Below are 23,011 nucleotides of genomic sequence, written 5' to 3'. Positions count from 1 at the left end.
GGAGCGGTAGCGACAGGCGGGTCGAGTTGGGTCTGGTCGGGGGTGGTGGGGGGGGGAAGCAGGAGCGGCAGCTCGTCTTCTCTGAGGAGCAGTTCCTTCAGCTGCTCAGGGTGGGGACGCACTGGAGGACGGGCAGGGTGCTTGATCTCGGAGCTGGAGACGTAGAGGTTACTAAAACCATCAGCCCCCATTTTGACGAGGTCTATGTGACTGAAGTGTCTCCCACCATGAAGTGGCAACTTAAAAAGAAACAGTACAGAGTTCTAGGTCGGGTCGGGTCGGGTCGGGTCCGGGGGGGGGGTGGTGGTGGAAAGCAGGAGCGGGAGTCGGCAGGAAGCAGAAGCTGGCCGTGGGAGGAGCCTTATTCACGCAGCCCCAGTGAGGCCATTCGGCCAGGGCTAGGGGCTGCGTGCTTCAGGCCCCTCCCACACAGTTTCGGGCGCCTGGAGCTACTGCACTTGCGTGCCCACTGTAGCGCGCATGTGCAGAGGCCCCGGCACTGTTTTCAGCGCAGGGTCCTGGCTCCGCCCCCTACAGCTCGTGCTGCGCCGCGCCGAGGGCCAGAGGACCTTCAGGGAGGTGGAGAATACGGAGGGTTTTTTTAGGCGCACTTTGTGGCGCGAAAAACGGGCGCCCAGCTCGGAGGGGCGCCCGTTTTTTATCGTGTGGAAACTTGGGCCCTGTATCTCTAGTGAAAAAGAACATTTCATGAAAATTAGGGACAAAAACTGGTCCAAGATCTTTTAGAACTTTATTGAGTTTATTGGTTTACATGGAGAAAAGTATTTTGAACCATATTTGGCATTATGAAAATGTGCTGACATTGTGTTCTGCCATGTTAAAAGTGTAATCAATTAAAAATAATATTTCAATATTTAGCCCATTTTATAATATAAAAATATAAAAGAAAGCTTCCATTTTGTTACATAAAATATTTTAATATAAAAATACTTTGTTCACATTGCTGTTAGGTAATGATACATTCAACTTATCTCATCTCAAACAATATAAAATGATACATTGTTCACTGTTTACATCATCTCATCTCTGGAAATTGTACTTTCATCTTTTGCACTCAAGTTTGTACTCAGGTCACTTGATGTTGACAACAACAAACAAGAAAGAGTACCTGCCTACGGTTTCTATGGGTACAAGAGCTGGTCGATGAGGTAAAATGAGTACTATAACAGGAATTTTGTCAAAATATTAACTTATGTTAAATCTCCATAATTCACGCTGCAATAATCTTCATTGTGGAAAACATTGTGATTTCTACGTCTCTAAATTTCTGCTTGCAGTTCTCCCCGCCCCCGCCCCCACTCCCCCCGCCCCCCGCCCACCCCATTTATAATGGAGCATAGTGCCAAATGTAAAGCAAGCCTATAATCTTCTGCATGTTCCTCATGGTCCACACAGCACATTAGAAACATGATAAATAGCAATAGCAATCATATTCACATCATGTTAAATCGGAAGAACTTAGCTGCAGACAATATTCTCAGCCAAGCATCGAACCCATAGATTTTGTAGTGTGGGGAACACCAAATTCCATAATAGTATTTGTTCTTTTAAAAGAGAATCTAATACTTGTATTTTCTGCAATGCATTCTGAGTAAGACAATATCATTTGTGCCACCTTGTACTATGCTATATAGTAGCATATATGAAGTGAGGTACTTACAGGCGAACACCATTTTGGAGGGTTTCTTTCAATGTTCAGTACTTACCATAGAAAGTGTGCAAGAAAAAAGCCAAATTGCAACAGTTCTATTTATAAGTGTCTAAAGCAGCCACTTGAGGATTTGGCAGGTCAGAAAATCAGATTGGGCGAGAAAGTGAGAGGCAGATAAAATATAGCACCTTGTCAGGAATGAGGTATGAGCACTGTGTTACTTCAAATCTGCCATGAGCACATTTTTAAAATGGCAAATTTTTTAAGAATTTGTGATTTAATAGTATACTATATGAACCCCAACATATCGTTATACAAGTAAGCTGCTAAATTTCACATGCATTATAAAAATACTGTGGCACCAGTATTTTGAGTGATTATAATTTATTGTTGCTAGCATCACCATTAGGAACTTAGTAGTTCGAAGGGCTCACTGTACAATCTTAATCTTTGTATCTCAAATACTCATAATATTCAGAATTATTTACAAATGTAATACCTATTATGAGCTAAACATATTGGAGTCTACAGCATTACTGGAATTGTTCCAGATGCTAATGCAAAATACTGTGGCCAATTACTCCAGCATACTAACAGCCTAAATATGGTAAACATTCAGCAATTTAAAATCATTTTTACGATCACAGAGCATTCTGAAGACACATTAGTCATGTTTCTACCAGATGTTCCTATTTTGTTCATTACGGTTGTCAGAGTAGGACAACAGAACCTGTCAATTAATCAATGTGGTGTAAGTATTCCCCAGAAACATTGATTCCTTACTTCTTTTAGTCTACCCTTCCTCCCCCTAATCTACAGGCTCTTAATCCAAGCTTGGCATACCTCTGTTACCACTTATTGACTTATTTTGTCTACCATTCTATTCATTTCAACCTTGGTTGTATGCTCACAAGTTTGTAGAGCTGTTGAGGGGGCACGTGATTAATTGATTACAACAAAAGAGTTGTAGAGCTGTTGCATTGTGAGTGGATTAGCCAGTCACATGATGCTCACAAGACTCAATAAAACCCCAGTCAATTGAGTCTAGGTCATCCACGATGAGGTATGCAGTTGTGAGTCTAGTGGATATACTGGTAATGTGTAGTTTGATTATTAAACCTTTGCTAATAAACCAACGAGTTCTTAAGAGGAATGTATTGCTATGAATGCTAAGCAAAGAACTCATGAAACAAATACATTACAGTAGTGTCCTGTAATATGGTTCTTTGGCCTTCACCTTGGTTCTTGAATGTAAAAGGTAAATACATCTCGATACAACATTACATCAGGAAATCCTTTCCAACAACTAGCTGTGGTAATGGAGGTGTTGCAGGACTTCATTTGACATTTTATGCAACTTCACATAAGCTTGTTCATGGGTTCTTTCTGCTTTTGTGTAGCTCAGCATTGAGAGCCTTCGCTTTCTGAACAAACTGCAAACACAGATCTTCATCTACAATGTAGTTCTTGTAAATGTTAGCAAGCTTAATACAAACATTAAACAAATCTTGCTCATTTCCTAGTTCGGTCGCTGCAGCAAAAGCCATCTGGAAGTAGCCAGCAGCATCGTATGCATCCTGAAACCAAATGAAAGGAAAATAGTTTATACAGTAGGGAAATCATTTAATCAAAGATTTAAAAAGTGGTCTAATTTATCATTATTACTTCAAAGACCAGTGCAGATATAAAATTTAAATAAATGCTATAATGAGCTAATTACTGTAGCATGCTAGATAAACATTTACAGTACAATTCTTTAATATATATTAGGTGGATATTTTGTTTTTAGTAGGTTTAAAAGAGCATTTTGTTAATAAGTCTGACTTTTCCACCAACCGTACACAATTAGTCCAATCTTGTCCTCTGTCCAACATTTTTAATCCCCTGAGGTGACTACTTAATAATGGGGAACAGGGAAATGGCAGAGACATTGAACAAATATTATAAGAACATAAGAAATAGGAGCAGGAGTCTGCCATACGGCCCCTCGAGCCTGCTCCGCCATGTAATACGATCATGGCTGATCTGATCATGGACTCAGGTCCACTTCCCTGCCCGTTCCCCATAACCCCTTTTTCTCTTATCGGTTAAGAAACTGTCTATCTCTGTCATAAATTTATTCAATGATCCAACTACCACAGCTCTCTGAGGCATTTTGTATTGGTATTCACGGTAGAAGACACTAAAAACATCCCAATAGTGGATAATCAAGGGGCTATTGGGAGGGAGGAACATAATACAATCGCTATCACTAAAGAATTAGTACTTGGTAAAATAATGGGACTAAAGGCGGACAAGTCCCCTGGACCTGATGGCTTACATCCTAGGTCTTAAAAGAAGTGGCTGCAGAGATATTGGATGCATTGGTTGTAATCTACCAAAATTCCCTGGATTCTGGGGCGGTCCCAGAGGATTGGAAAACGCAAATGTAACGCCCCTATTTAAAAAAGGAGGCAGACAAAAAGCAGGAAACTATAGACCAGTTAGTCTAACATCTGTCATTGTGAAAATGCTGGAGTCCATAATTAAGGAAGCAGTAGCAGGACATTTGGAAAAGCATAATTCAATCAAGCAGAATCAGCATGGTTTTATGAAAGGGAAATCATGTTTGACAAATTTGCTGGAGTTCTTTGAGGGTGTAACGAGCAGGATGGATAAGGGGGAACCAGTGGATGTGGTGTATTTGGATTTCCAGAAGGCATTCAATAAGGTGCCACATAAAAGGTTACTGCACAAGATAAAAGTTCATGGGGTTGGGAATAATATATTAGCATGGATAGAGGATTAGCTAACTAACAGTAAACGGGTCATTTTCCGTTTGGAAAACAGTAACTAGTGGGGTGCCACAGGGATCGGTGCTGGGGCCTCAACTATTTACAATCTATATTAATGACTTGGATGAAGGGACCAAGTGTAATGTAGCTAAGTTTGCTGATGATACAAAGATAGCAAATTGTGAGGAGGACTCAAAAAATCTGCAAAGGGATATAGATAGGCTAATGAGTGTGCAAAAATTTGGCAGATGAAATATAATGTGGGAAAATATGAGGTTATCCACTTTGGCAGAAAAAAATAGAAAAACAAATTATAATTTAAATGGAGAAAAATTACAAAGTGCTGCAGTACAGAAACACAAAAAGTTGTGCATGAAACACAAAAAGTTAGTATGCAGGTACAGCAAGTAATCAGGAAGGCAAATGGAATGTTGGTCTTTATTGCAAGGGTGATAGAGTATAAAAGCAGAGAAGTCCTGCTACAACTGTACAGGGTATTGGTGAGGCCACACCTAGAGTACTGCATACAATTTTGGTCTCCGTATTTAAGGAAGGATATACTTGCATTAGAGACTGTTCAGACAAGGTCCACTAGGTTGATTCCGGAGATGAGGGGGTTGACTTATGAAGATAGGTTGAGTAGATTGGGCCTATACTCATTGGAGTTCAGAAGAATAAGAGGTGATCTTATCGAAACATATAACATAATGAGGGGGCTCAACAAGATGGATGCAGAGAGGATATTAGGATATTTCCACTCATAGGGGAAACTAAAACTAGGGGACATAGTCTCAGAATAAAGGGCCGCCTATTTAAAACTGAGATGAGGAGGAATTTCTTCTCTCAGAGGGTTGTAAATCTAAGGAATTCTCTTCCCCAGAGAGTTGTGGAGGCTGGGTCATTGAATATATTTAAGGTGGAGATAGACATATTTTTGAATGATAAGGGAGTAAAGGGTTATGGGGAGTGGGCAGGGAAGTGGAGCTGAGTCCGTGATCAGATGAGCCATGATCTTGTTAAATGGTGGAGCAGGCTCGAGGGGCCAAATGGCCTACTCCTGCTCCTATTTCTTATGTTCTTATGACTAGGGGTAGAATTTTCACATTTTCCCTGACTCCAAAAATAATCCAGTGAATCGACAAGATATCAATTTACATTATTGCACCTGGCCATTTACATTCTACAGATGATGTGTCTTTAGCACCAGCAACTCAGTAATAATTGTGTTCTGTAGAGTATTTTATCACCTTTCTATATAGAATCATAGAATAATACAGTAGAGAAGGAGTCCATTCCGCCTATTGTGCCTCTGCCGGCTCTTTGAAAGAGCTATCCAATTAGTTCCACTCATCTGTTCTTCTCCATAAGCCCTGCAATTTTTTCCTCTTCAAGTATTTATCTGTTTCCATTTGGAAGTAACTAGTGAGCCTGCTTCCACCACTCTTTCAGGCAGTACATTTCAGATCACAACAACTCACTGTGTCAAAAAAAGTTTACTCATGTCGCTTCTGCTTCTTTTGCCAATTATCTTAAATCTGTGTCGTCTATTTACTGACCTTTCTGCCACTGGAAACAATTTCTCCTTATTTAATTTATCGAAACTGTTCATGATTTTGAATACCTCAATCAAATCTCCCCTTCACCTACTCTGTTCTAAGGAGAACAACCCCAGTTTCTCCAGTCTCTCCATGTAACTAAAGTTTTTCATCCCTGGTCCCATTCTCGTAAATCACCTCTGCACCCTCTCAAGGCCTTGACAACCTTCCTTAATTGTGGTGCCCAGAATTTCCCACAATACTCCAGCTGGGGGCTAACTTTCCTGCTTTTGTACTCTATGGGGGCGATTTTAACTCTACTTGCTCAGCAGAAAACTGATGGATGGGCAGTTAAAATCGTCCTGGCTCTTAACTGTCCGAAAGCCGACATGATTGCAACATCTGCAATTTTAACCTGCTCTCCTGAGCAAGCAGCAAGGACATGTGCCTGGAGCCAATAGGGTCCTTCTTTACATATGCATGTTGCAATCCGATGACATCATTCAGACCCGGCTATAATTTTAACTCAGGCCTTAGCGGAGAATCCATCTGGAGTTAAAATTGGGGCTATGCCTCTATTTATAAAACCAAGGATACCGTATGCCTTTTTAACAGTCTTCTCAACTTGTCCTGCCACCTTCAATGACTTCTGTACATACACGCTCAATCTCTCTGTCCCCTCTAAAACTTTACCATTTAGTTTATATTGCCTCTCCTCATTCTTTCTACCAAAATGAAACACTTCACACTTCTCGGTGTTAAATATCATCTACCATGTGTTTGCCCACTTCACCAGTCTGTCGATGTTCACCTGAAATTTATTACTATCCCCCTTGCTGTTCACTACATTTCCAAGTGTTGAGTCATCTGAAATTATGCCCTGTATACTCAAGTCTAGGTCATTAATATATGTATAAAAAACAACCCCTGAGAGACACCACTGCACAATTCACTCCAGCCTGAAGAACAACCACTCACCACTACTCTCTGCTTTCTGTCCCTTTGTCAATTTTGAATCAACACAGCCACAGCTCCTTTAATCCTTTCAATTTTGCTAACAAGTCTATTATCTGATATTTTATCAAATGTGTTTTGGAAGTCCATATATTACCCTCATTAACTCTCTCTATTACTTCATCAAATAACTAAAATATCTTTCTATATCATTCCTAACCAATTATTTATGCAGCTCTTTCTTTTAAGAAATGAATCAATAGGCCATCAACTCCACACATCCACTAATCTGTGGAAAAACTTTCTTCTAATCTTGGATGGAGTGCTCTTTATTTCATACGCATGCCCTCAATTGATCTTATGATTCCTTGTCTCGCATTAATTCCTTTCCTTCATCTGTGAATTTGACAAATCATGTGGTAATCCTGCCTCTATCCCTGTTTTTTGTTGTAATGGCAGCTGTGCTTTCAGGTTATTATGATGATTTGCTATTTTAATCATTCAGAAAGCTATGTCATTATAGAATGGTAATACAACTGTGGTCTCTGGTTCATTTTCTTGAGACTGAGGTCATAAAACACCAGAACTACATTGTGTTTACCATGTTGTAATCAGGGAAAGCAACTTCCCTTGGTAAAATAATAGATACTTTTGGCTATATCTACACAAAAGCATTGTCTTCCCAGCTAATCCTGATGTCAACTCCCTTTCATACTTAACATATTAATAGCCCAACCTTTACTGCAAGAGCACAGGCAGACTTATTTAATATTCAGCTCCTAAATTCCAAAACTTTAGCCAACACAAATTAACATAGCTTTTAAACGAGCCAACAGAACATGTTAACAAAAAATCTTAACTTATGTTTATCTGCTATTGTTTGAGCATATGATTCGTTATTTTGGGATATACTTAGAAAACATCATTTTCACTGTCTTAGGGGCTACTTACACAAAATAGCGACACTCAGACACCAAAGCATGCTACCCATGTTCAATGTAGAAAGTCATGAGATTTGTTGTGGAATGTCATATCATGTCAAATCACATAGCCTTATTATGGATATTTATTGAGAACAATGACAAGACTAGGTGGTATTAAGAATGATGATTCAACCTCGATGCATGTTCCTTATGTGTTGACCAGTTTAGAAAATGAATGCAGAAAAGCCAGTTATTGAGACACTCTCTCCCACCTTGAGTTTGTGAAGCGTAATGTCACCTAGTCTGAAGTAAACCTTCATGTAGTATGTAGCTTCTTTAGTAGACTGCAATGGGTGAGAGCTGAGAGATAGCGCCTTCAGGTAATAGTTCTCAGCCATCTCATACTCCTGGTATGAGTAGTGCACTGTACCTAGTCGATAAAATGCAACCTGTTCCTTCAGTTGGCTTCCTAATGATTGTATATAAAAAAAACTTTGAATTAATTACATCATGAAATAATTACTGCTCTGTATTTTTAGTTAAAGAAAAAGCATAGATACATTGGTATTAAGGGTATTAACATATAATGGAACATAAATAGGATCCTGGTGAGCATATATAGAAAAGCAGTTATCCAATTCATATTTATAATTTTGTGCAATCATAGAAGAAAGACACTTCAGTACAGAGGAAGCCATTTGGCTCATCATGCCTGTGCTGGTGCTAATTTCTCCACTGGAGCCTTCTTTTGTAATGCAATTTCTTTCTACCCTTTAATACCGATTTTCCTCAAGTGCTGGGTCCTTTCATATTGTTGTCAGTAGGATGTTTGTGCTGCCAATTCCCCAGGTATATCCAAAAACTTTTAGCGAGTCTCAGCAGTTTTATTTTTGTTTGCAACCAGAAACACAAGATCAGTGCTTTGGGAACCGACACTGCAAACACCACACTGAAAAAAATACAAATGAGCCTTTAATCTAATTCCTTATATAGTTGTGATTAATTGGGCTTCAGTAGCACTCACCATATCTCAGATTTCTTCCATTCTTTTTAATAACTTCTTTATGTTTCTACTCCTGAATATATATATTTTAATAAAACATTGGGAGAATATTTGTACGCATACTGGTCATATTTATATAATTCTGATACTTCTAATCATGAAAATGTCAATTATTTTCACTAAATGTTAAAAATTATTTTTTGAAAAATAGGATAAATTAATTCTCACTCTTCCAGTAGAGAGCCATGTTTGACAGGGAGTGTGGGTTGGAGATAGGACCACAACAGTCCTGATTCTTCAAATTGTGCTCACTTCAAGTGGACCCCCCCACCCACCCACTACTGAATTTACTCTATAGTATTTTTACTAAACCTCTATACATCAGGACCTCCGGCTTTCCTCAGTGGCACAAGAGTCGGCCTGAGGCCAAAATGACAGGGGTCAGAAGTGGTGCCTACCCGGGGATACAGACCGGGATAAAGGCCTGGCCACCCCAAAGAGGAACGTAATTTCAAAATATATATATTTAAATGTACCCCCCTCCCTTACAAAGGGAGTCATTTTCAGTGGTTTTCTTTTATTCCAGGTTGACGCCAACATGAGTCCCCATCCCACCTAGTAACTCTGCCATATTTTCTGGCCTCTTCATTATGGCAGGCACCCAAGCTGTGCACTTTGTGGCGCTGGCACCTGTTACTGCATCGTACTGCATCCCAAACATCTACTAGGGCAGAGGTACCAGGCAGGTGCATCTCAGCAGTTACACCGAGCCACGTTCCCAAATGGAGTTTTGACATGAAGTTATCAAATATATGAAATTAAAAATAGAAATTTAAATGTAAATTACCCATGTAAATGAGTAGTTTGAAATTAGCATATAATATTTTCCAGTCATACATAACCACCTTAATAAACAAATGGGAAGTTACTCACCAGTGTTTACACTGAGTCTTACAGCTGCAGTCGCATATTCTAGGGCTTGTTCTAAATGGTTCAGTGAAGTACTAAGTTCAGTCAATTTGTTAAATAGTCTGAGCTCTACATCAGTATCGCCTATCATCCTAGCCAGAGGCACTGCCCCATCCTGAGGAATAATTCATAAAGCATCATGTCAGACAAATCAAACTCATTTCACATGTGCCAGATTGTTGAGCAACGCTTGAATTTTCATAAGCACATGTTTTTTCTCCTCAAATCACAGGAATCCCAAGAACATCAGAACTGAACTGGAAGAAAGATTTGCATTTATAGAATGCTATATCATATCTCTTAGAAATGTTGCAAAGAGCTCATACAATAAATTACGGACTTATTGAGGGGAATTTTAACCTAAAAAAAGGGTGGGTTTGGAGTGTAGGGTAATTAAATTGTTAAAAATTGGATTCCCAACCTGATCCCGCCCACTTCCGGTTTTAACGGAGGCAGGACAGGAGTGGGATATCAATCTACTCCCAGGAGCCAGAGTGTCAATTTCAGTATTATAATGAGGCTCGAAGCCTCTTTTTAACCTTCATTTTATTTTTAACTCTATCTGATAAAACCCGGCAGTTACACCAAGGCAAGGACTGCTGCATCCAAGAGATAAGTGCCATTATACCTACCTCATGGATCCAAGTACCTGCCTAGCCCTCCCCAAGTTTGCCCATTCTTGAGCTTAATAATGAATATCTGCTGCCTTCCTTGGCCATGACCGTACCAGCGATCCATTTGGGACCCTGACCATAGTTCAACACATGTACAGGATCATTAACAGAAGTCTCGCGTGACACAGTTGCGCGATTGTGGCACCCTTGTTGACTTTGTCTTCTGTATTCAACATGATTAATTAAATCCAAGTCTCCCAGAGATAGCTTGGTCTTATACCTCTTTTTATCATGAGTTCAGCAGGCGAGATCCCTGTGAGTGTGTGGGGTCTTGTCCTGTAGCTCAGCACAGTAGGTCTGCAGTGACCCTTGGGTTACTCTCCTCATGCTTTGCTTAATAATTTGTACTGCACATTCAGCTTGCCCATTGGATGCAGGCTTGAACAGTGCTGACCTTACATGTTTTATGCCATTAAGTTTCACAAACTCCTGAAACACCTGACTGGTGAAGCACGACCCACTGTCACTCATCACTATGTCAGGCAGACCATGTGTCGCGAACATAACATTGAGATTCTCTATGATTGCCGTGGATGTGCTGGATGACATGATTATGCATTCTATCCACTTCGAATAAGCGTCCACCACCACTAAAAATATCTTGCCCAGGAAGGGACCTGCGAAATCTACATGGATCCTGGACCAAGGTTTGGATGGCCACGACCACAGACTCAGCGGCGATTCCGCTGGTGCTTTGCTGAGCTGCATGCAAGTGTTGCACTGATGCACACATGCTTCCAGCTCAGAATCAATTCCTGGCCACCATACACGAGACCTGGAGATGGCCTTCATCATCACTATATCCGGATGTGTGCTGTGTAACTCACGCACAAACTTCTCTCCCTTTCTTGGGCATTACAATGCGATTGCCCCACAATATACAATCTGCTTGAATAGACAGTTCGTCCTTGCGACGAATGTACGGTTTGGCCTCCTCGCACATTAACTTAAGTATGGCAGACCAATCCCCTTTGAGGATGCAACCCTTTACCACCAATAAAATCGGGTCCTGGCTGGTCCAGGTCTTAACTTGTTGAGTCGTGACAGGGGTTCCTTCACTCTCAAAAGCATCCATGATTAACATTGGATCCGCCAGTTGTGGTGTTTCCACCTCCGCTGTGGGCAACAGCAACCAGCTCATAGCATTGGCACAATTCTCTGTGCCAGGTCTGTGAATGACATAATCATAGGCAGCGAATGTCAGCGCCCACTTTTGGATGTGGAATGAAGCGTTGGCATTGATACCTTTGCTCTCAGAAAACAATCAAATGAGTGGCTTGTAATCAGCCTCTAATTCAACCTCAGATCGAACAGGTATTGGTGCATCTTTTTAACACTGTACATACATACTAAAGCTTCTTTTTCTGCCATGCTGTAGGCTCTTTCCGCTTTAGACAAACTTTTGGATGCATATGCGACAGGTTAAAGTTTCTCCGACTCATTGGCTTGTTGGAGTACGCAACCAATTCCATATGACGATGCATCACAGGCCAAAACTAAATGTTTACATGGGTCATAATATACCAGCAGTTTGTTCGAGCAAAGCAGATTGGTGGCTTTCTCGAAAGCTCTGTCTTGCGATGTGCCCTACACACAGTTGTCGCTTTTTCTCAATAGCATGTGCAGTGGTTCTAGTAAGGTGCTTAATTTAGGTAGGAAATTACCAAAGTAGTTTAGTAGACCCAGGAATGAACGCAGCTCCATCACATTCTGCAGCTTGGGTGCATTCTTGATGACCTTGGTTTTCACGTAGTAGGTCTGATGCCATCAGCGGCGATTTTCCTCCTGAGGAATTCAACCTCCGGTACCATGAAGACCCAATTCGAGCATTTCAGTCTGAGTCCCATTCTATCCAAACGCAGTAGAACCTCTTCCAGGTTGTTCAGATATTCCTTGGAGTCACGAGCAGTGATCAGGATGTCATCTTGGAACACAACGGTTCTGGGAACGGACTTAAGTAGACTTTCCATATTCCTCCGGAATATTGCTGCAGCCGAGCGAATTCTGAAAGGGCACCTGTGGTAAATAAACAGCCCTTTGTGCGTGTTAATGCATGTAAGTCTCTTCGACGTCTCAACCAACTCCTGTGTCATATAGGCCGACGTCAAGTCCAGTTTTGTGAATGACTTCCCTCCGGCTAGCATCGCAAACAAGTCATCAGCCTTCGGTAACGGGTACTGATCTTGTTTCGAAACCCTGTTGATCATAGCCTTGTAGTCTCCACAGATTCTGACTGTGCCATCACTTTTCAGCACAGGAACAATGGGGCTGGCCCATTCATTAAATTCGATCGGTGATATGAACCCTTCACGCTGAAGTCTGTCCAGTTCAATTTCGACCTTCTCCCTCAACATATATGGCACTGCCCGAGCTTTATGATGGACGGGTCTTGCATTTGAGTCCACATGGATCTGCACCTTGGCTCCCGTGAAGTTGCCGGTACCCAGTTCAAACAGCGAGGGGAACTTGCTCAATTCTTGGGCACATGTATCTTCTCTCGATGACAACGTCTTTATGTCGTTCCAGTCATATCTGATTTTCTCCAACCAGCTCCTGCCGAGCAGTGTTGGGCCATTGCCATGAACAATCCACAGCAATAACTCGTGAACGCACCGTTATATTTCACATTAACTTGTGCACTGCCAAACACCTTTATCAGTTCTTTGGTGTACGTGCGTTAACAGGGCTCAGCCTGGGCCTCATAGTTTAGTATCCCACAGCTTATAAAATGCCCTCTCATTCATGATCGATTGACTCGCCCCCTTGTCCAGTTCCATCGATACCGGTATCCCGTTAAATTCCACGTTAATCAAAATTGGTTTACACTTGGTTATGAAGGAGTACAGTCCATATACGTCCTCCTCTGGCATCTCGGATTGCGTATCCGGATCTGCGCAAGTCTGACTCTCATCCCCACGTGGTGTGTCGCAGCTCGCTTGCACATCTGCAGACACTTGCGTTGGAGATGCCCCATTCTCAGACAGCCTTTGCAACTATATTGCTTAAATTGGCACTACTGGTGCCGATGATTTCCCCCACAATGCCAACACACAGAAGTCGGATATATTCTTGCTGGCAGACTTTGGGCAGCCATAGGTTTCACGAAGGCAGCCAGATAGGCCCTGCCATGTGTTGTTCTGCTGAACACCGAATCAATCGCATTTACAGTACTTGCCGAGATTCAATTCTTCACCGCTATTTGCTTTAGATTTCTGTCCATCGTCATACATGATTGAGCGATCTGGATGGCACTTTTTAAATCCAACTCCTTCACTGCCAGAAGTTTGCACAGGATCACCTCGTGGTTGATACCGATAACAAAGAAGTCCCGCAGCATGTCTGCCAACACTGTCTCGAACTTGCACGGTCCCACTAACCGTCTCAGGTCGGCAACGAATTCTGCCGCGCTCTGGTCCTCTGATTGAATGCGTGTATAAAATCTGTATCTTGAGATGATTCCATCGTCTGGCTTTAGGTGCTCCCATACCAATATACACAACTCCTCGTACGTTTTCTCTGTTGGATCACAAGGCATGAGTAGATTCTTTATCAGACCGCAGATCTTTGAACCGCCACAATGAGGAACATGGTCGGGCGCCAATCTGCATCGTCGAAACCCTTCATTTTGTTGGCCACGAAATACTGGTTCAAACGGCTCACAAAGCCTGCCCAATCTTCTCCCTCCACGAATCGCTCTAAAAATACAATCGTGCTCAATTTGCAAACAAAGGTTCTTGTATTCTCGTCGCCAAATTTTATGTATGCCATAAAGGTTCAAACTGAGTACTGTTTAACTAAGCAAGGTACAACTTGGCTCTGCTTTATTTAGGCCCAAAAGTGCCTGACTCTCAAAATGGCTGACCTTTTATACCTGTGCGGCACCATGTGCATGCTTCTCGGTGGCCTCCAACAATGACGCCTTCTGGTGGCTACAAACAGAATGTACATACATGACATTGAGGCAGGCAACGATGCAGTGATGGCGGCTCCCAAAGTGATCTTCACTCACCTCCCCCCACCCCCCCCTCCCCCACCCACTCCGGTCCCATGAGGTCCCTGATCTTTTCTTCTTCCCCCTCCCCCCCGACCACCACACCTCCCCCCCCCCACCCGGTCCCTCGGAGGCTGGCATCGACCCCTAGCTGATCCTCCTCTGTACAGTCTAGTACCACAGGCCGACCCACCCGCAGCCAGCCAGGCTCTCCATCTGCCTTGGACCGATCCTGTCACTGCTTTCCAAATGCACTGTTATTTAGTCTTTAACTGCCACACAAAAACATAATAAGTAATAAAAGTACAAGCGAATATTAGCAATAACACAGTATAGAGTTGTTAATCTTATCTAGCTTCCTGTGTAGTAGAAAATAATAAATGACAAACTGATGTGATAAACTATATTTCTTACATAGTACTGTAGTTCTTTTCCTTCTACTATTGTCTTCAGAAGTGATCTAGTCTGAATATGTTTCTTCAAAGATACAGACAGGTTCTCTGATTTGAAAAAGATTGATGAATATATTTTAATAAGTGAACGGGAACCTATTGAATTTCAGTAACTATTCATTAAATTCCAAAAGACCTGCCAAAAAATATAATTGAGCAGTTCACACATGATACTTGTATTTGAATTATATAGCTTGTTTCCTCCCTTGCGCACCTACCTGGCAAACAAATATTGATTCCAAACAATTCTACCAAAATTAGCTGAAATATGGTTCTGCGAGTTAAGCTGCTTTTCTTGGCCTCCTATGCATTGTGACAGAAGGCCGCACCAAGCTTTATTCTGTCACCTGAATAGGAACTTGTTTTAGCATCGTATCTGAAGATTGGCATCTCTAACAATGCAGCACTCCCTCAGTGCTAAACTGGAGCATTAGCCGAGATTACATGCTTAATTCCTGGGAATAAAGGATAAAAGACATTGACCTAGAAATTCAGTTGCATGGCACCTGTTGTTTGGGCACTACATGTGCAGCATTGGGTCCAAAATGGTGTCTGAGAAGCATGCACACTTCTGATGCGGGTTGTGCCAGATGCCATTTTGGTGAGAGCAATAGGGCAGCCGTTAGGTGTGTTCATTGGCAGTATGGTAAGTAGGCAGATTGTGACGTCAATCAGCGTGCAACGGTGATTTGACGCCAGTGCTGCCAGTTTTACCATAAACGGTGGAACAAATGACCTGTGTTAACCTCGCACAGCCGAAGATGCATTCAGCAACAGGAAGGGCTCACCACCAGTAATATTTAAAGGAATCATCAACAACTTTCAGGTAACTTGCTTTTAGATTTCTGCTGGATCTGTGTACGTTTGTGGAACTGTTTGGAACTTTCTAGAATTATTTAAAGCTGGTGAGCTGACAGGGAGTGGTGCTGCAAGTAGAGAACACTTTGTTTCTGACGACAAGGGTTCTGGCCAGACCACTTGCTCCCAGTCATGGATGCTCTAGTTGTTATCCCCTTGGCCTGCAGCTTGACAGGGAAATGGAGCAGAGGTAGCAAAGAAGAGGACAAGCTGTTCACAGAGGGAGGAGAGGGAGGGGGAGAAGGGCTCTCAGCAAGAGGCCTTACCCACCTTGTGTCTTCCGAGAGCAATTCTCGTACCTCAACCTGAGCCAGGAGCAGTGTCTGAGGCAGCTGCACTTTATGAAGGAGGGGCTCACAGAACTCTGTTACCTCTTGAAACCAGATCTGCAGCCTCACTCCAGGGCAAGAACAGCGCTGCCAGTGGCTGTGAAGGTGACCATGGCCCTTAATTTCTTTGTGTTGGGATCCTTCCAGGCCGGAGCAGGTGACATCTGTAACATCTCACAGTTCGCCGTCGACTGCTGCATAAGAGAGGTGACAGATGCTCTTTATGCCAGAAGAGGGGACTTCATTGAATTGTCTCTCACCATCAAGATGAGGATGAGGCAGTTGGAGTTGCTGTTCATAAGGAGACAGTGACAGCTGCCTTGAGGAACCCTTTGAAGAATGTAGCCATGGGCTTATTCAAGGGGAATTCAAGAATCGGACGGTGGTGAGAAAGCAAAGGACTAGTGATGGAAAGGGATATTGGGAGGCCAGCATCGCAAGAGCGGGCGGTGCAGGAGGATAAAGGGTGGCGGCAGTGACTCGGAGCGGCAGCAGATCGGGAGGCCAGCACCGCGAGAGCGGGCAGTGCAGGAGGATAAAGGATAGCGGCAGCAACTGGAAGTGGCAGCAGAACGGGAGGCCAGCATGTGCAGGGGCAGAAAGTAAACAAAGAAGTAAAAAGAAATCGAAATGTGACATCACAGCCAAGTGGGTAAGTGATTGACTGGTGGATTGGTGAGTATTTAATATTTTTCTTTTTCTTTTTATTTCCTTAGCAGTAAGAAACCTTGTCATTGTTGCCAAATTAAATTAATTTAAGGGTTATGTCATGGCAGGAGAGCCCAGACCCATGTTATGCTCCTCCTGTGCTATGTGGGAAATGAGGGACGCTTCCAGTGTCCCTGACTACTGTGTGTGCAGGAAGTGTGTACAGCTGTAGCTCCTGGCAGATCATATTATGGCACTGGAGCTGCACATGGACTCACTCTGGAGCATCCGCGATGCTGAGGATGTCGTGATTTGCACATTTAGTGAGTTGGTCACACCGCAGGTAAAGGTTACTCAGGCAGATAGGGAATGGGTGACCATCAGGCAGAGCAGTGGAAGGAAGGTAGTGCAGGGGTTCCCTGCGGTCATCTCCCTCCAAAACAGATACACCATTTTGGGTACAGTTGGGAGAGATGGCTCATCAGGGGAAGGCAGCAGCAGCCAAGTTCATGGCACCATGGGTGGCTCTGCTGCACAGGAGGACAGGAAAAAGAGCGGGAGAGCTATAGTGGTCGGGGATTCTATTGTAAGGGGAATAGATAGGCATTTCTGCGGCCGCAATCGAGACTCCGGGATGATATGTTACGTCCCTGGTGCAAGGATCAAGGATGTCTCGGAGTGGCTGCAGGGCATTCTGGAGGGAGAGGATGAACAGCCAGTTGCCCTGGTGCATATAGGTACCAACGATAGAGGTAAAAAATGGGATGAGGTCCTACAAGCTGAAATTAGGGAACTAGGAGTTAAATTAAAAAGTAGGACCTCAAAGGTAGTAATCTCAGGATTGCTACCAGTGCCACGTGCTAGTCAGAATAGAAATAGCAGGATAGTTATGAATAAATATGTGGCTTGAGGAATGGTGCAAGAGGGAGGGATTCAAACTCCTGGGACATTGGAACCGATTCTGGGGGAGGTGGGACCAGTACAAATTGGACAGTCTGCACCTGGGCAGGACCGGAACCAATATACTAGGGGGAATGTTTGCTAGTGCTGTTGGGGAGGGTTTAAACTATTATGGCAGGGGGATGAGAATTTATGCAGGGAGACAGATGGAAGTAAAATGGGGGCAGAAGCAAAAGGTAGAAAAGAGATAAGGAAAGGTGGAGGGCAGAGAAATCAAAGGCAATATCAAAAAGGGCCACATTACATCATAATTCTAAAAGGACAAAGAGTATTAAAAAAACAAGGCTGAAGGCTCTGTGTCTCAATACGAGGAGCATTCGTAATAAGGTGGATGAATTAACTGCGCAGATAGCTGTTAACGGATATGATGTAATTGGGATTGCGGAGACATGGCTCCAGGGTGACCAAGGCTGGGAACTCAACATCCGGGGGTATTCAATATTGAGGAAGGATAGGCAGAAAGGAAAAGGAGGTGGGGTTGCATTGTTGGTTTAAGAGGAGAGTAACGTAATAGTAAGGAAGGACATTAGCTTGGATGATGTCGAATCTGTATGGGTAGAGCTGCGAAACACCAAAGGGTAGAAAACGCTAGTGGGAGTTGTGTACAGACCACCAAACAGTGGTAGTGAGGTTGGGGATGGCATCAAACAGGAAATTAGGGATGCGTGCAATAAAGGTACAGCAGTTATCATGGGTGACTTTAATATACATGTCGATTGGGCTAACCAAACTGATAGCAACACGCTGGAGGAGTATTTCCTGGAGTGTATAAGGGATGGTTTTCTCGACCAATATGCCGAGGAACCAACTAGAGAACAGGCCATCCAAGACTGGGTCTTGTGTCATGAGAGAGGATTAATTAGCAATCTTGTTGTGCAAGGCCCCTTGGGGAAGAGTGACCATTAATTCTTCATTAAGATGGAGAGTGTCACAGTTAATTCAGAAACTAGGGTCTTGAACTTAAGGAAAGGTAACTTCGATGGTATGAGACGTGAATTGGCTAGGATAGACTGACGAATGATACTTAAAATGTTGATGGTGGATAGGCAATGGCAGACATTTAAAGGTCTCATGGATGAAGTTCAACAATTAAACATCCGTGTCTGGAGTAAAAATAAAATGGGGAAGGTGGCTCAACCGTGGCTAACAAGGGAAATTAGGGATAGTGTTAAATCCAAGGAAGAGGCATGTAAATTGGCCAGAAAAAGCAGCAAACCTGAGGACTGGGAGAATTATAGAATTCAGCAGAGGAGGACAAAGGGTTTAATTAGGAAGGGGAAAATAGAGTATGAGAGTAAGCTTGCAGGGAACATAAAAACTGACTGCAAAAGCTTCTATAGATATGTGAAGAGAAAACGATTAGTGAAGACAAGCGTAGGTCCCTTGCAGTCAGAATCAGGTGAATTTATAATGGGGAACAAAGAACTTGCAAACCAGTTGAACAAATACTTTGGTTCTGTCTTCACGAAGGAAGACACAAATAACCTTCCGGAAATACGAGAGGTCCAAGAGTCTAGCGAGAAGGAGGAACTTAAGGAAATCCTTATTAATCAGGAAATTGTGTGAGGGAAATTAATGGGATTGAAGGCCGATAAATCCCTAGGGCCTGATAGTCTGCATCCCAGAGTACTTAAGAAGTGGCCCTAGAAATAGTGGACGCATTGGTGGTCATTTTCCAACATTCTGTCGACTCTGAATCAGTTCCTATGGATTGGAGGGTAGCTAATGTAACCCCACTTTTTAAAAAAGGAGGGAGAGAAAACAGGTAATTATAGATCGGTTAGCCCTACATCAGTGGTGGGGAAAATGTTGGAATCAAATATTAAAGATGTAATAGCAGCGCATTTGGAAAGCAGTGACAGGATCGGTCAAAGTCAGCATGGATTTATGAAAGGGAAATCATGCTTGACAAATCTTCTAGAAATTTTGAGGATATAACTAGTAGAGTGGACAGGGGAGAACCAGTGGATGTGATGTATTTGGACTTTCAAAAGGCTTTTGACAAGGTCCCACACAAGAGATTAGTGTGCAAAATTAAAGCACATGGTATCAGGGGTAATGTATTGATGTGGATAGAGAACTAGTTGGCAGACAGGAAGCAAAGAGTAGGAATAAACAGGTTATTTTCAGAATGGCAGGCAGTGACTAGTGGGGTACCACAAGGTTAAGTGCTGGGACCCCACCTATTTACAATATACATTAATGATTTGGACAAAGGAATTGCATGTAATATCTCCATGTTTGCAGATGACACTAAGCTGGATGGCAGTGTGAGCTGTGAGAAGGATGCTAAGAGGCTGCAGCGTGACTTGGACAAATTAGGTGAGTGGGCAAATGTATGGCAGATGCAGTATAATGTAGATAAATGTGAGGTTATCCACTTTGGTGGCAAAAACAGGGAGGCAGAATATTATCTGAATGGTGACAGATTAGGAAAAGCAGAGGTGCAAAGAGACCTGGGTGTCATGGTACATCAGTCATTGAAAGTTGGCATGCAGGTACAGCAGGCGGTGAAGGTGGCAAATGGCATGTTGGCCTTCATAGCGAAATGATTTGAGTATAGGAGCAGGGAGGTCTTACTGCATTTGTACAGGGCCTTGGTGAGGCCACACAGTTTTGGTCTCCTAATCTGAGGAAGGACATTGCTATTGAGGGAGTGCAGCAAAGGTTCACCAGACTGATTCCCAGGATAGCAGGACTGACATATGAAGAAAGACTGGATCGACTAGGCTTATATTCACTGGAATTTAGAAGAATGAGAGGGGATGTCATACAACCTTATAAAATTCTGATGTGATAGGACAGGTTAGATGCAGGAAGAATGTTCCCGATGTTGGGGAAATTCAGAACCAGGGGTCACAGTCTAAGGGTAAGGGGTAAGCCATTTAGGACTGAGATGAGGAGAAACTTCTTCACTCAGAGAATTGTGAACCTGTGGAATTCTCTACCACAGAAAGTTGTTGAGGCCAGTTTGTTAGATATATTCAAAAGGGAGTTAGATGTGGTCCTTACGGCTAAAGCTGTAAAGTCCTGTCCCCTCAGTACAGATTCACACGAGGCATGTAGTGAAGTCAAGGTCACTCTGGACCTGCACCTTTATTTCACAGCTCTGGAATGCTGCACTTGCATGAGACCTGCCCTTATATACCTGTTACTTGCAAGTGCACCCCAGATGGTAAGGTATGCCGATGGTTACAGGTCATACCTTATTACAGTCATGTATAGCATGTTAGGATACAGTTATATATAATAATGTAAGATACATGACATCACCCTCCCCCAAGGTCTTATTGTCTCTCAGATGGTCTACGCTCTCGCGTGGAGCGTCTGAGTTGTGGTTCAGTTGTTTGCCTTGGTGTCTGTTTTTCTTTGGGTGTGGTTGCTGGTATCTCGCCTGGGCTGTCTGGTTTGATTGGTGTGATTGTTGTTGACTCGCCTGGGCTGTCTGTTGGGATTGCCCTTTCCTCAGGTTGTTCCATCTGTCTGTCCACCAGGTGTGGTGCGAGTTCCACATTGTAGTCTGCCTCTGGTTCCGCAGTGTTGTTGGTAAATCTGCTTTTGACTTGATCGACATGCCTCCGGCAGGTTTTGCCATTGTCCATTTGTACTACCAGTAGCCTGTTTCCTTCCTTGCCCGTTACTGTCCCTGCAAGCCATTTGGGACCCCTGCCATAGTTTAGTACAAACACCTTGTCCCCTATCTCATTCCATCACCCCCTTGAATTTCTGTCATGGTACTCAGTCAGCTTACGGCGCTTTGCCTCAATGATTTCGTGCATGTCTGGGAGGATTAATGAGAGCCTTGTTTTTAAAGTCCTTTTCATCAACAGTTGCGCGGGGAGGATCCCAGTCAATGAGTGCGGATGAGATCTGTATGCCAGCAGCAGTCGTGACAGGCGACCCTGCAGCGTGGGACCTTGGATTTTAAGCATGCCTTGTTTAATGATTTGCACTGCTCTCTCTGCCTGGCCGTTGGAGGCTGGCTTGAACGGTGCCGTCTTGACATGATTTATGCCGTGGTCAATTATAAAGTCTTGGAAAATTCTGCGCTGGTGAAGCACGGACCATTGTCACCGACCAATATGTCAGGGATTCCGTGTGTTGCAAACATGGTTGCGAGGCTCTCCACAGTGGTGGAGGTTGTGCTCGAGTTTAAAATGGTGCATTCGATCCACTTTGAAAGTGCATCTACAACTACGAGGAACATTTTGCCCATAAATGGCATAGTCTACGTGCACCCGCGACCACTGTTTGGTAGGCCAGGGCCAGGAGTTCAGTGGAGCCTCCCTGGGGACATTGCTGAGTTGGGCACAAATGGTGCACCTTCGGACGCAGAGCTCCAGGTTCACGTCAATACCAGGCCACCAGACGTGGGATCTGGCTATGGCCTTCATGAGAACGATCCCCGGGTGCTCACGGTGGAGCTCCCGGACAAATGCCTCTCTGCCTCGCAGAGGCATGACTACTCGGCTGCCCCACATCAGGCAGTCTGCTTGTAGTGATAACTCATGCATGCGCCTATGAAAGGGTTTTAATTCCTCGGGGAAGGCATCGCGAGCATCTGCCCAGTCACCGGTTAGGACACATCTTTTTACTAAGGATAACGTGGGGTCGTTGGCCGTCCAGGCTCTGATTTGGCGAGCCGTCATGGGCGAACCTGTGGACTCAAAGGCATTGATTGCCATGACTATCTCACAGTCCTGTTCGTCAGACTCTTCCGTGGTCGCCAGGAGTAACCTGCTGAGCACGTCGGCACAGTTGTCTGTGCCTGGTCTGTGCCTTATGGTATAGTTGTAGGACGCAGCATGAGTGCCCACCGTTGAATTCGCGCCGAGGCGTTGGGGTTTATTGCCTTGCTCATCAGATAGGAGGGACGTGAGGGGCTTGTGGTCGGTTTCTAATGCGAACTTAACCCTGAAAAGGTATTGGTGCATCTTTTTGACACCGTACGCGCACGCGAGCGCCTCCTTCTCTACTATTCCGTACCCGCGCTCCACCCGCGAAAGTGACCTGGAGGCATAAGCTATGGGTTGGAATTTGCCCGCACTATTGACATGTTGCAAAACACACCTGACCCCATACGCTAACGCATCGCATGTGAGAACTAGCTTTTTACCTGGGTCAAAGAAAGTCAAAACACTGTTGGAACGCAGAAGGTTGCTGCCTTATTGAAGACGCGTTCCTGGGCGTTCCCCCAAAACCAATCGCACCCCTTCCTGAGTAGCATGTGGAGAGGCTCCAGCAGCGTGCTTAAGTTCTGCATAAAGTT

General features: G+C 43.6%; 1 protein-coding gene across 4 annotated transcripts in view; it reads right to left on the bottom strand.

The window, feature by feature from the left end:
* Positions 1–1,356: 1,356 nt before the first annotated feature.
* sh3tc2 (SH3 domain and tetratricopeptide repeats 2) overlaps positions 1,357–23,011 on the bottom strand; it is a 114,942-nt gene continuing 93,287 nt past the window's right edge. For 3 of the 4 annotated variants that reach the window (XM_070878429.1, XM_070878432.1, XM_070878431.1), the window contains 3 exons: positions 9,795–9,945; positions 8,131–8,327; positions 1,357–3,249 (listed from right to left, as the gene is read on the bottom strand). In XM_070878429.1, coding sequence (XP_070734530.1) covers positions 3,046–3,249; positions 8,131–8,327; positions 9,795–9,945 — 552 coding nt within the window. In that variant the 3' untranslated portion in view covers positions 1,357–3,045. Of the gene's footprint in view, positions 3,250–8,130; positions 8,328–9,794; positions 9,946–23,011 lie in introns of those variants that run through there. The other variant, XM_070878433.1, reaches the window with a different exon arrangement.

This window comes from Pristiophorus japonicus, chromosome 4 (genome assembly GCF_044704955.1).
Source record: "Pristiophorus japonicus isolate sPriJap1 chromosome 4, sPriJap1.hap1, whole genome shotgun sequence".
Classification (NCBI taxonomy): domain Eukaryota; kingdom Metazoa; phylum Chordata; class Chondrichthyes; family Pristiophoridae; genus Pristiophorus; species Pristiophorus japonicus.
This window is presented reverse-complemented; position numbering and strand designations above follow the sequence as displayed.